The following is a 13,067-nucleotide window of genomic DNA, read 5'->3' on the forward strand; positions in this document are numbered from 1 at the left end:
CTTTCAGTGGCCCAGACAGGGCATTAAGTATTTGGGCATTTTATTCCCAGCAAATTTGTCTGATATAGTTAGAGTTAATTTTGACCCCTTAATAAAAAGGTTTTCGAGCGATGTGGGCAGGTGGGCTTCATTACATTTATCTATGATTGGGAAGGTTAATGTTATTAAAATGAACTGTATTCCAAAATTCAACTACCTACTACAATCTCTCCCTGTAGATGTCCCCCTCTCTTATTTCAAGCAGTTTGACAGCATAGAGAAGTCCTTCATTTGGAATGGTAAACATCCCAGGTTAAATTTCAATAAGTTACATAGGCCGATTGACAAAGGTGGGCTAGGCCTACCCAAGATTTTGTTTTATTATTATGCATTCAGTCTCAGACATTTGGCTCATTGGTCGCTTCCACCTGAGAGAGCCCCTCCCTGGTTTTGTATTGAACAGGAAGTTCTTGCCTCTATTTCGCCATTGCAAAGCCTTTCTATCAAACTAATCTGAGAAGTTAAGTTACACCCCATTATCTCGCATTTACACTTGGTATGGACAAAAGTGTCCAGAGTGTTTAATTCAGACATTTATTTAAACCTTGCCTCGAGCATATGGCTGAACCCCAAACTATGTATTAATAAGTCCCCTTTCCGCTGGTCAGAGTGGATTGTGAGGGGGGTTACTACACTCGGTGACCTATATGAGAGTGGAGTGTTGAGATCTTTTGAAAATTTGGTTCAACATTTTGGGATTCCCAGATCTCAATTCTATAGGTATTTACAGCTGCGCCACCTGCTCTGCACTGTTTTTGGGAGTAGCACACACCCCCCTAAGGCGGCAGATGCTTTGGGAGAGGTGATTACTGCTTTTGGAAAAGGTCATGAGGCATCAGTGTATTACTCCCTGCTAATTCAGAGTCTGGGGGACAGAGCTTTAACTTCTATCAAGAGATTATGGGAGAAAGATCTAAACTTGATATTGGAGGAGGGAGTGTGGACTAAGATTCTGAAAAACATCAAGTCTGCATCTAGAGATGCAAGGGTGTGCTTTATGCATTTCAAGATTTTACATTAGTTTCTATGGACCCCCTCTAGATTGTATAGGCTTGGTCTTAAAAGACACACCCACCTGCTGGCAATGCCAATTAGAAGATGGAGACACAACCCATGTTTTTTGGGGGTATGTTAATATCCAAGAATTTTGGTTGAAGGTTCAGAGTTTTATATGTGACGTTTTGGGCACTCAAATTTCATTTTGCCACAGACTCTGTATTTTGGGCGATGGGGTGGTTATACAAATGGGGGATAAACACATAAAAAATTGGGTTCTGACCAATGTGATGATTGGTAGGCAGGTTATTTTAAGGGGATGAAAGTCAGATGGAGTGCCCTCATTTCCGGAGTGGTGTGCGGAGATGGGGAGGGTGGCAACTTTCAAGGAGGTGTCAAGTAGAAGGCTGTATAAGCCAAAAAAAAAGAAAAAAAAAAAATTGTCATGCTTGGCATGTAAATAAATAAAAAGTGAAAAGTCAATGTGAAATTGTCATCTGGTTTACAAGTAGGGTACAATGGGGTTAAATACCCCAGGGTAAAAGGTATATTTTATTTTATTTTCTCCCAAAACACTAAATAGCAACAAAAACCACCACAGCACTTTTCTAAACACCTATTTGTCACTATGCACTGCAATATTTTCCTGATCCATGAGATCTTTGCATGGTGTCTAAAGGTTGATTTTGAGGTAATTGAATATAATATTTTTATATTTTTTTACAAATATTTCAATTTTATGTAGCTAATGACAAACCCTGAAATTAACACATTTATTTTAAGATTTTTAGACAAAATACTTATTTGTCTTTTTCAGTTTTGTTCAAGGTCATAAAATCAAAAGTTTTTAATAACAGTCCAATAAGTGAAAGGATAGTATTTGGGGTAAAATTCTTCCCTGTTGCAGGGGCTAAAGGCCCCCATAAAACACACTGTTTTTCTTAAATGAGGGAAGTAGATTTGTTCTGAAAAATGTTCAAAGTGGGCTCACATTGACTGATCCAATCACAATAGAGATTCATTTATTTATAAAATATTTGAGATGTTATAAAATGCCAAACATGTTTGAAATGAACAGAAAATTGTTAACCCTTTTCCGAAGTGGTTATTTTGAATAAGTATTATCTTAATTTGTTACTCAGAAAAAGCAACTTACCGTCTCAAAAGTATTTGCCTAAGTTGAAATATTTTGCCCTCTAACCATTGTACCTGTGAACACGATATCACTTTAATCCACCTGGGGACCTGGTAGCCTTTTAACCCAAGTGTAAGTAAAAGGCTTGTCCCCACCATTTTTAAAAAAAAAAAAAAATATTTTAATTTTTTTACTGAATTTTAATCAAAAGAACCTTCTGTTATTATTTATTTTCACATAAATGATGTTGCTCCATCTAAATTCAATAATAATAATAATAATAATAATCATCATCATCATCATCATCATCATTCTTTATACACTTTGTGACCAGAAAAAAAGCTAACTTGTCCTAAAGGTGTGCCCTTAGCCCTGTTGTACCCTACTGTAAGTGATACTAAAATGTGAAGATGATGCTGTCCAGCAACTAACCAGTTTGACAAGCAAACTGCAGACTAATCCCCACACTCCCTTAGTGAGAGACAGGCCTGCAGCAGGACTTCACTGGAGCGGCCAAAATGGATCACTGCCACAAAGGCACATCTTTCATTTTAACGAGTTTGCCATGCCATGTTAGCACTGCCAGAGAGGGAGATATAGACTAGCTCAGCTGGAACACAAAGATTTAGCACTTTTGTTAATTATTTAAAATCAGACGACATTTATTATTAAACGAAAATAAATTCAGATTAACCAACCAAACTGAACACCCTGACTAACCGCATCAGATAGAGTCGATGCGCTATTGCAGGGAGGGGTCGCATCAGTTGCAGTCTCTCTTTTGGAGCACAGACTGATAAATGCAGTTACTTTACATTGTGCATTTTTAATTTAAAAAAGTGTTGTTTAAGCATTTGAATGCTTTGTTTATTTATTTAATTACGTTTGTGTGTCTGGATGGCCCTTATTATAAAAAGCAGGACATGTTAGGACACTATAGTAAAAAAAAATATTAAAACTGTATAACTGGAAAAAGGTACCATACAAAATATCAAACCATTATTTTTGCCAACAGAAATTGTAATTAATGAATTGTATAAAATCGCATTTATGTAAAACTCGTGATATAGCTATAAAGAATAGACACACTAATTTGTATAATCTCACAGTTTCTTTTTTTAAATGCATTCTTGAAATAACTCGTATCGTCACGCATCAACGGTAAACAGCATTGATTCACGCAACAACAACAAAAAAAAAAAAAAAAAGATGCATGCCGATTTTTCCGCTGCTGCACGTGAGTGATGCGCGTTCACGTTCGCATCAGTGCGCGCACCACAGTCTCAGGAGCCGCTGAGGAGAGAGGCAGACTGAGATGACTTTAATGTCTAAGCACTGAAGAGAGAGCATGACTGCAGATCAGACAGTCACATTTAGATCTTGATTTCACAAGCAGTGGCATTGAACTCTTATTATCTGGGAATATGCTATTAGAATTCAAAGGTAAGCAAAAATCTCAGCAGTATATACATTTTCGTCATGTATGGTTTAGATGTGTTTTTGTTTTTGTTTTTTGGTGTAGGATAATGATTAGTTATCTTCTAGTTAATGTTATTTTTCTAGTTGTGCATTCATAACTATTGGGAAATAGGAAATATGTCATAGATTAAAGTTTAATAGAAAATTATTTTCTATACTAAACTATACTATATTATATATTATACTAGTACTATAGAGTATCTTGTTAAAAAAAAAAGCCTAATTAAATGCTATGAAATTTCAAAATTTTAAAAACCAATTCTAAAGGGCTTAAATAAGTATACTATACTATATATATATATATATATATATATATATATATATATATATATATGACAGTAGCATAATTAATTATTTAAAGTTCTGTATGGGAAGCTGTTTATCTATTTCAGTTGATATATTTTTGTCTTTTAGCTGAGATTTAAACAGTTTGTGATTATGTGTGTTAGTTTTTATTTCATATTCAACTTTTATTGGGAGATCAATCTTGTTATATAAATAAACTGCATTATGATGTCTGACATCAGATCAGTTCTGTGTCGGATCACTGATATCTGTGTCAGTGAAATGACACAGGGTCATTTCCTCTCCACATTTAATGCCATCAGGAGTGATTAGTTGTATTTGGACAGAAAGGAAACGCAGTAAACAAACCCTCAGTTATCACGATTTGCTTCCTTGTGTTTGTCTCTAATACTTATCACAGTAAAGTACAGTTTTTTGTTGCAGTTGTGCACTATAGCAAAAAAAATTATATTGCTTTTCAGACTGAATATAAACCATATGAATTTATCCATTATGAATATGCATAAAAGTAATTAAAGCAAAGTGGTGTCACAAAACTTTTTTTTTATTATATATTTGATCCAATTATTTCATAATAAATTCAGGTTAAACTTCTGAAATTATATCTTTATAAACATTTTGTGTATGTTTGCTTTTCAATAGTGCATCTTCAAATGTTATTAGCTGTTGGCTTGGCCATCCTATGTTTCTGCCTGGTGATTGGCTGCATCATCTGTTGGTGGCGCCAGAAGTCCCACCCCTCAGATGACAAGCAGGTGGGGCTATTCCTACCCTCTTTATCCACAGATCATGTGACTGTAACTCTTAGCCCTGCCCCCTCTATCAACACTCTGCCAATCAAACAGCAATATGAAGAGTTGGATGGTGAAGTCCTGGACTATCCCTCTCTTAACAGCAGTTCCACTCCTTCCGAAGACGACTTTTCCTTTTTTTCTCTGCCCCGTGATCCGACTGAAATGAAGGGACCTCAGAAGTCTCGTTTTAATCTACGACGACTTAGCTCCCCCGCAGTACCCTCCACACCTACTAAACCTGCTGTCCGAGGCCGTTCCTCACTCCCAACAATTCCTAAACTCAGCCTAGTGGCAAAGACCCGCCAAGCACTTGATCGCAGAAGCACTGGGATTGTTGATAACCTCCTGCATTCAGAAAACAGCAGTCAAACCACCTGCGATTCTCTCTCTAGTCTCCAGGGGGCGCTCTCTCAAAGGCATTATGGCTCCAGATCCAGACGTAACTCCAGTTCGCACAAACCCACACCATCTCTTCACTTCACCTTGGTCTTCTCACCTACAGAGGGTAGACTCACAGTCACTATTCTGGGTCTCTACCGGGGCTCTAGGAGACTGAGAGGAACAACAGTCAGGGCTAGTCTGCCTCCACTTTGCACCACACCGCTGCACGGCGGCCCTATGCGCAGACGTAGCCTTAGTCTAGAAGTGCCACCACTGGTGTTCCATCTGCAGGTGAAATCAGCCGAAGAGCTTCATTCCTGCACCCTCAGATTGGAAGTATCTAGCAGAGATTTCTCTGGCCTGAGGGAGACTTCTGTGGGTGAACTCGAGCTGGCATGTGCGGACATCGACTGGGAGCCTGATTTCATGGTCACCCTTAATCATCAACTCAACCCTTTTAGGAGGAAGAAAAGGAAGGTATAAGAGCTTGTCACTTTGATACAATGCGATAAAGCTTCACAGGATAAAATTTATCTTATCCATGTTAAATCTAAAGTGGACAATTTCTGCCCCACTAGTTTCATCAAAATGCAATGGAAAAATAACTGTTTTCAGAGAGGTTTTCAAAAGCTTCCCCCCATTTGTCATTGTTCGAACAAACAGAAAGTCCCACCCCAAATGCTATTGGTTGAGCTAATGTTGCTGTGTTAGGCTAGTAGGGATGATCAAACAAACAATGATTTAAAAGACCCATAAAGCCACAGTGTTACACTTTTCTGAGGAATCAACCTACATATGGCTTACTTAGTTAACTCTGCATGATAAACTGTAATAGGAGAAAGTATTTTAACTTTTAATAAATAACTTCACCTTTAATCTGAGTTTTTCCAAGCTGCTGTGGCATGTACCAAGACAATTTGTTGGTTGCTTCTGTCACGTGGTAGCTCTGCCCATAGCGAAATCTAATTGCTGCAAAACTTCTTCCACATACAGTAGCTGTAAATTGGGCTGTTTCTTGAAGTAAATATCAAACATTTTCCATAGGGGAATTGATTTTTAATGATAATTTATAAACCTTTTGAAGCCATCAGTCTGTTATTTCAACTTAATAATAATAATAATAATAAAAGAAGAACTACACTATCCATGAATCCTGAAGAGAAAGATTTACCTATCAGAGAGTCTGTGGCAAACAAACTCTGCAGCGACTCCCATGACGCACTGTGAATGACACAATCAAGTGTCCCTACACTCTCAAACTTCATAGACATTCATTGAGCACTTTATTAGAAACACCTGTTCACCTACTTATTCATGCAATTATCTAATCAGCCAATCGTGTGACTGAAGTGCAGTGCATAAAAACATGCAGATACGGGCCAAGAGCTTTAGTTAACGTTCACATCAACCATCAGAATGGGGAAAAAAAAGTGATCTCAGTGATTTCGACCACGGCATGATTGTTGGTGCCAGATGGGTTGGTTTGAGTATTTCTGTAACTGGTGATCTCCTTGATTTTCACGCACATCAGTCTCAAGAATTTACTCAGAATGGTGCCAAAAACAAAAAAGTTCTGCGGACAGAAATGCCTTGTTGATGAGAGGTCAATGGAGAATGGCCAGACTGGTTTGAACTGACAGAAAGGCTACGGTAACTCAAATAACCGCTGTGTACAATTGTAGTGAGCAGAATAGCATCTCAAAATGCACAACAACTTCGAACCTTGAAACGGATGGGCTAAAACAGCAGAAGACCATGTTGGGCACTTTATTAGGACCATAGTATTCATAATAAAGTGTTTAATGAGAGTATATTTGCATATATCTGAATATATAGCAATAAATTGATTCTCTACTTGGAATCAACAACTTTAAAATAGTTTTATATTTTTCCATCGTTTTAATTCAGTTACGTCATTCGCAGTACTTCATGGGATTGTATTGCAGTTCATTCCTTCACTAAAGATATTTAGTATAGTCTTTTGTCCAATTTTCAAATACTTTTTTCTTCAAATCAAAGTTTTTAATTCACCTCAGAGCTGGTTGGTTTGGTTTGTGTCTTAGAAAACTTTCATGATGACATTTATAAAATTCCTATGGAAAAAAATGAATGGGAAAAACATTTCTGTAACCAAGATGGCTGAAAAAGTGGGCAGACAATGTTGCGCTCCATTAATCATAAAATATGCTCTGATTGGCTGTGATTTCTACATGACTCTTTTTACCTGATCGAACATGAAACATTTGGTGAAGTAGAATCATATATATCCAAGTGATACAGGTATCCCTGAATTGCTTGATATTTGACCTCATTGTTATTGTTGAATTGCAGCACTGCTGAATCCAGCAGTAGATGTACTTGAGTTGTACGTTGAGTTGAGAGGAAAATGCCCTGCATCCTGATGAGTTTTGGTTTGGAGTCCAAAACTTCGATGAGTCATATCAGCAGTTTATAGTACAGTGTGTGATACACTGTTAATACCTTGCTCAGGTGTGTATGGAAAAGTTTCTGTCTGGTCTGTAATAAGACAAAAACTTGACAGCAGTCTGTTGCAGTCTTCACTGCGCATGAACGCAGTGATATGATTGTACGACTGCATGACTAGCGTGCCAACAAGTGGTGCGTCAGCATGGCCCAGAGCCAGCGTTCAGTCCCCTGCTGCAGCAAGGTGGACGCATGCCAGTGGGTATCACTAATACAGCAGACAGGCCAAAGAAGAGATGCATCACAGAGCACAAAATTAGAGAATGGAGGAAATAAAGGGGGGACGGAGATAAAAATAAAGAAATAGAGGCAGAACTCAGAGGCTCATGCTCTTTCAAATCTCAGTAGACTTAAAGGGATAATTCATGGAAAAATTAAGATACTGTCATCATTTATTCACCCGCATGTCATTCCAAACCATTAATTTTCATGCATGGAAAAAAGATGCAATGAAAGTGAATGCTGACAGAGGCTACCATTCTACCTTTTGTGTTTCATGGAGTAAAGGAAGTCATACGGTTTTGGAAAAACATGAGGGAGAGTGAAAAATGACGACTTTTTTTTTTTCATTATTATTATTATTATTTTGGGTGAACTATCCTTTTAATAGAGTTCTCAGTTGTCTTATTGAAGCGTCAACTTTGGATGTTCCTCCTAAAATTCCTTAGGGGGAAAAAATAGACACAAATGAGTCAGTTGTTGACACACAGTAAGTGTATAGAGCTATAAAATTAATGTTGATAGCAGATGATTTGATCTTGGGAGAATTTGAAGAGAAGTGTTTGAGTTCACATTAAGATCTCTGACTTATGATTGCAGACTTTGTTTCAGACATTGTTGAGATCTCCTCTGAAACTTGTGGGACACAAGTGAGATTACTGTGGTCTTTTACACAGGAGAAACATCTGAAAAGCAGGAGACGTCCGTAAACATCTCCATTTGCTCTCCATGTAAACCCCTTGCTGTCTAGGATTGAGTATTAAAGAGATCTTATTTGTGTTTTTTCTTTCCATTGGGAATATATGTTACGTGACGAGCATGTCTCCCCTGGTAGCTGCTCAGTTTGATCCCGCTTGGGTTTAAATTCACGCTGAAGACCCAGCAAGAAGCTTCAGTACGTTTTGATCTTAATGTGAAAATCGAATATGGCAGTGAGTCTGTAGTACTTCCTCTGACCTCAATAATGTCTAATACGAATTGCTTGAGGAGGCATTATATGAGGAAAGTGCTATATCAATGTCCTAGACACAGAGTCAGTTAACATGGAAAAATCCTCATCAACAGTCTAGGCTCAAACCAGTATGAAAATAACTGATTCATTTGTGATTTATGGTGAATAATAATTCCTAAATTTACATTTTTTCATTGTCTGAAGAACATTCCTATAATATTTCTTTATTTTTCCTGTCACATTGGACTATTACAACTGAGACAGACAATATTGCTTTCCCACTGGACATGCAGTGTCATTTTACCTGTCATATCTGCTTCTGATACACTATAAATTTAGTTTTTAAACTAATTAATAATTTCTACACTGAGATGCCTTAAAATGCTCATTATAATTTCAACAAGACATTCTGGTCACATCAGAGTTCAATATGTTCTGTTGTTTGGCATTAAAAATTGTATTTAACAACCAGTTTCTTATATCAGTCATACTGAAGCACATTTTTGTCAAATCTTTGAAAATCATTGTTCTGAGTTAATGTTTTTTTACTGGATTGTTTGCCTCGTGTTTTGTGCTAACCAGGTTGCTAAACCTGCACTCAAAAAAGAATTTTGCTGATTGTTTAGTTAACTTAGTTAAAATGAACTAAAGCAACACAATTCTAGTACATTTTGTCACAACTTAATTTTATTGTGTTCTATCCATTTAAATTTGTAAAATGAAACTGGGCTGGGGATTTCCATTTCCCAGCATGGTTTGCATGAGACTGGATAGGGTGAACAAGTGTTGAAATTAAGAGTTATTATTTTATACACTTGAGCAAGATGAAAATAGGAGGAGATTTGTTAATGTTATATTGGCATTTAGAAAGAGTGTCTGAGTTTTAGGGGTTACCACTGTGGTGAAGAATAGCTCTTGCGCTTAGGTTGAGGACGGACTTTTACGTCATACTTGATTTGAGGGCTGCTCATCCCTGTTGCTTTTAAATTCACTGTCCTTACACTTGCTCAATGCTCACCTGGCATATACTAATGTTTACTAAAATAGATTAAGTTGGATCAACATAAGAAAATTAATTAAATAAAACCGTAGTAAATTGAGTTTGAGGAATGAGGTTAAATTTGAGTTCAAACTACTATAGTACATTGATTTGACCTAATCCCACAAAAATAAATTGGCTCAATGAAACTAAATCTGAATAAAAGACATTAAATTGCTTTTAACTTTCAAGGACCCCTTGATGGATAGAGAGATGGAGCAGGGACACCCTGTTACATATTGCATATTTTATACATATTAAAAATATTAAAATATGACTGTATTTATTTACCTACTTGATGCTTACATTGCAAAGCTATTAAAATAATAATTGATGTACAGAGTCATATATTTCTACTATATATTACATTATCATTTATCTTAATTCCTCTTCAGTGTGGGAGAGACAATTTCACTTTTAGCTGAACTTTAACTTTAGCTTTGGATTAAGTTAACTTAATATTGTATTTTTCTTTAACATATATAGGGAATACAATAGTTGGTGTACCCCCTGCAGTGGTGCTACAGATCTCTATTGAAGGCCCCCTTACTAAACCATATCTTTGCCAATCATTTTTTATTATACTTATTTATTATTATTCTTTACATTTTAAATCATGTCCGGTGTGTTTGTTTGCTTTCAGAGTCAGAGTTCTCAGGATGCAGTGGGGGATATTGAGCGTCCTGTTTTTCCTGTGAGATTTTTGGGTCAGCTCCTGATTCTGCTGCAGTATCAGACACTTGCACACCGCATGAAAGTGATGGTGCGAAAAGCTGAGAACCTGCCCAAACTTACCAGAATGCCTGGAACCCCAGGTCTGTCTATCTGTCTGTATGTCATAATCAGACTAAATCAAACAGTCATGTTGAATTTAGAGTGCCCGTTTGTTGTTGCAGATCACTATGTTGTCATCAACCTATGTCATAATGAAAAAGTAATCAGCACTAAGGAGACAAAGGCCGCCAGTGGACCAAACGCTGTTTGGAACGCTCCCTTTCTGTTTGATTTACCAGCTGGTGACATAAGCCAACTTCCTCTAGTCTTGGAGTTCATCGTAATGCAGGTAACCATGAGATATCAGCATAATTGTTGTTATGATTAATTATGTAATCAGTTTTGATATGTAGTAAGAGTTTTTGTTTTACACTCATTGTGTCTTAAAATTGCGAAATAAGTTTAAAACAATGCCATCACTCTATCATTGACAGGGAAGACTGTACACCAAGAGTTGCATTCTTGGTCTTGTTCTGATTGGACACGAGGGTCCCGAAGTGGGAAACCAGCACTGGAAAGAGATGTGCAGCAGGTCGCAGGTGGAGACAGCGCGCTGGCATGAACTTCTACTGGTCACTCCATAGGCCATCAGAGCTTGATTGGCATACCCCCTAACCAATCAGATATTTCATTTCCATTGAAAGCAGTTCCATTGCTTCTAATTTCTCCATGGAATTTTAGATGGAGCCCTGGAAGATGCTAAATGAGGAACCTGGTTTGAGGAAAATGTGAAAGAACCCACCTAATGCTGCATTGTGGGTAGTTTGGTGAACTTAACTAAGACCATCATGTGTCATTATTGTAGTTCCCTAAAACATCACTGGTTACTTTTGCACTATAGTGAACTGTGCAATGTTTCCCAGTTAGACAGTAAATCAGTCTATGTCAAATATCTTTGTCAAATATGATCAAGATAGATTTTACAGTAAGTTATAAGTAATTTTAAAGGTGAATTGTATAATTATAATTATTTTGATGTTAAATACATGTACTTACAGTATAATAATATGCTAAATCAACTAAATGTAAAACATTGGTAGGTTGGCTTCTTGAAGAGTGCAAACACTGTTACAGTGGCTAAAAAAAAAAAAAAAAAAAACATTGCTCTGCATGTTTGAGTGGCCCAACATGCCAAGTACTGGCTCAGCCAATACTGTGACTTTGGGGTGCATTAATGTAAAAGGGAAACTTGACCAGAGATAGCAACATAAAATCACAGAAACAAACTGCTCCCATCTGGTGTGTTTTAACTGGGACAATCGCAAAGGTGTTTTGGTATTTGTGTCATATTAATTAGTTGTATTTTGCATTGCTGTACTGTGTTAAATATGAAAGTTCTAACACATTGTCCTAATTGAGTGTTTGTTTCATTAGAAACACTTTATAATAAAGTTACATTTGTAAACATTAGTTGATACATTAGGTATCATGAGCTAAAAATGAACAATATATGTTTTACAACATTTATTAATCTTTGTCAATGCTAGTTAATAATAATAATAAAAAAAAAAACATTTGTTCATTGTTAGTTCATAGTACATTAACTTTAATTAAGAAAAATGGTTCTAAAATAGTACCAAGTAAGTGATCTTCAGCTTGTAAAAATAGCAGAACCTTTTTGGTGCTAAATAGAACCCTTTTTTAAAGGTTCCATGAAGAACCTTCCATTGAAAGTGCTATTTAGAACCTCAATAGTGCTATAAAGAACCTTTTTGATGCAAGGAGGTTTTTTTCTACCCCTCTATATATCTGCTCCTATAAAAGTTTATAGCCTAAATTATGGTTTTACATTAAATATAACCAACTAAACAAACAAATAAATAAAAGCACGGCATGTGTGTCAATTAAGAACTTTTACTTTCTGTTTAAATTACATTTTTTAGAAAAAATAACAATGCTTTTACAGCAATCATTTGTTGAATACATTAATAATTATTATAATTAAATCATTAAAAATGCATAAATCACCCACATTAATAAATACATCAACAAATACATAACATGAAAGAGTCAATAAATGCATATGCAAATGAAATAGCAGACCCATACATTGCTCCACACATTAAGGCTGGGATAGAAACTTGTACATTCTTTTATCTTTTATATAGAGAGCATTTTAATTCCATACTGACAACCAATCCTTCAAGGAAGAACAACATCCTATGGAAACACAAAATGGATGCAATGAAGTCTAAACTGAACTAAACTGAAGGCTTCACTAAAATATCTGCACAATCCTCTATGATGTCTTCACCATCCATCATTGTGTATTTTGGTGTATTTGAGTGGCAGGCCCTCTCTGCAGGTAATGAGGTTGTGGGGTCCAACAGCATCTGTCTGAATAGAAATACTCAATCAGTGTTTCAGTATATGTGGCAATGTAAATAAGCCTTCACTATGTGAAAAAGAAAAAGTAACATATGGTTTATTATTTAAGTATTTATTTATTTTGTGACTGGGTGAAATGTT

The 13,067-nt window shown here is 36.4% G+C and overlaps 1 protein-coding gene across 1 annotated transcript; it reads left to right on the forward strand.

Annotated features, from left to right (window-relative positions):
- Window positions 1-3,474: 3,474 nt before the first annotated feature.
- On the forward strand, window positions 3,475-11,863 carry LOC127456124 (uncharacterized). The gene is made up of 5 exons (XM_051724463.1): window positions 3,475-3,613; window positions 4,598-5,607; window positions 10,468-10,639; window positions 10,721-10,887; window positions 11,033-11,863. Exons 1-5 carry the CDS (start codon window positions 3,595-3,597, stop codon window positions 11,180-11,182), a joined length of 1,518 nt encoding a protein of 505 aa, XP_051580423.1. The 5' UTR covers window positions 3,475-3,594; the 3' UTR covers window positions 11,183-11,863.
- The last annotated feature ends 1,204 nt before the right edge of the window (window positions 11,864-13,067 follow it).

The sequence above is a fragment of the Myxocyprinus asiaticus genome, chromosome 18 (assembly GCF_019703515.2).
Source record: "Myxocyprinus asiaticus isolate MX2 ecotype Aquarium Trade chromosome 18, UBuf_Myxa_2, whole genome shotgun sequence".
NCBI classification, from domain to species: domain Eukaryota; kingdom Metazoa; phylum Chordata; class Actinopteri; order Cypriniformes; family Catostomidae; genus Myxocyprinus; species Myxocyprinus asiaticus.

Coding starts and splice junctions, on each gene's coding strand:
- LOC127456124 (XM_051724463.1), top strand. Junction 5,608..10,467: donor TTAGGAGGAAGAAAAGGAAG/GTATAAGAGCTT, acceptor GTTTGCTTTCAG/AGTCAGAGTTCTCAGGATGC. Junction 10,888..11,032: donor TGGAGTTCATCGTAATGCAG/GTAACCATGAGA, acceptor TATCATTGACAG/GGAAGACTGTACACCAAGAG.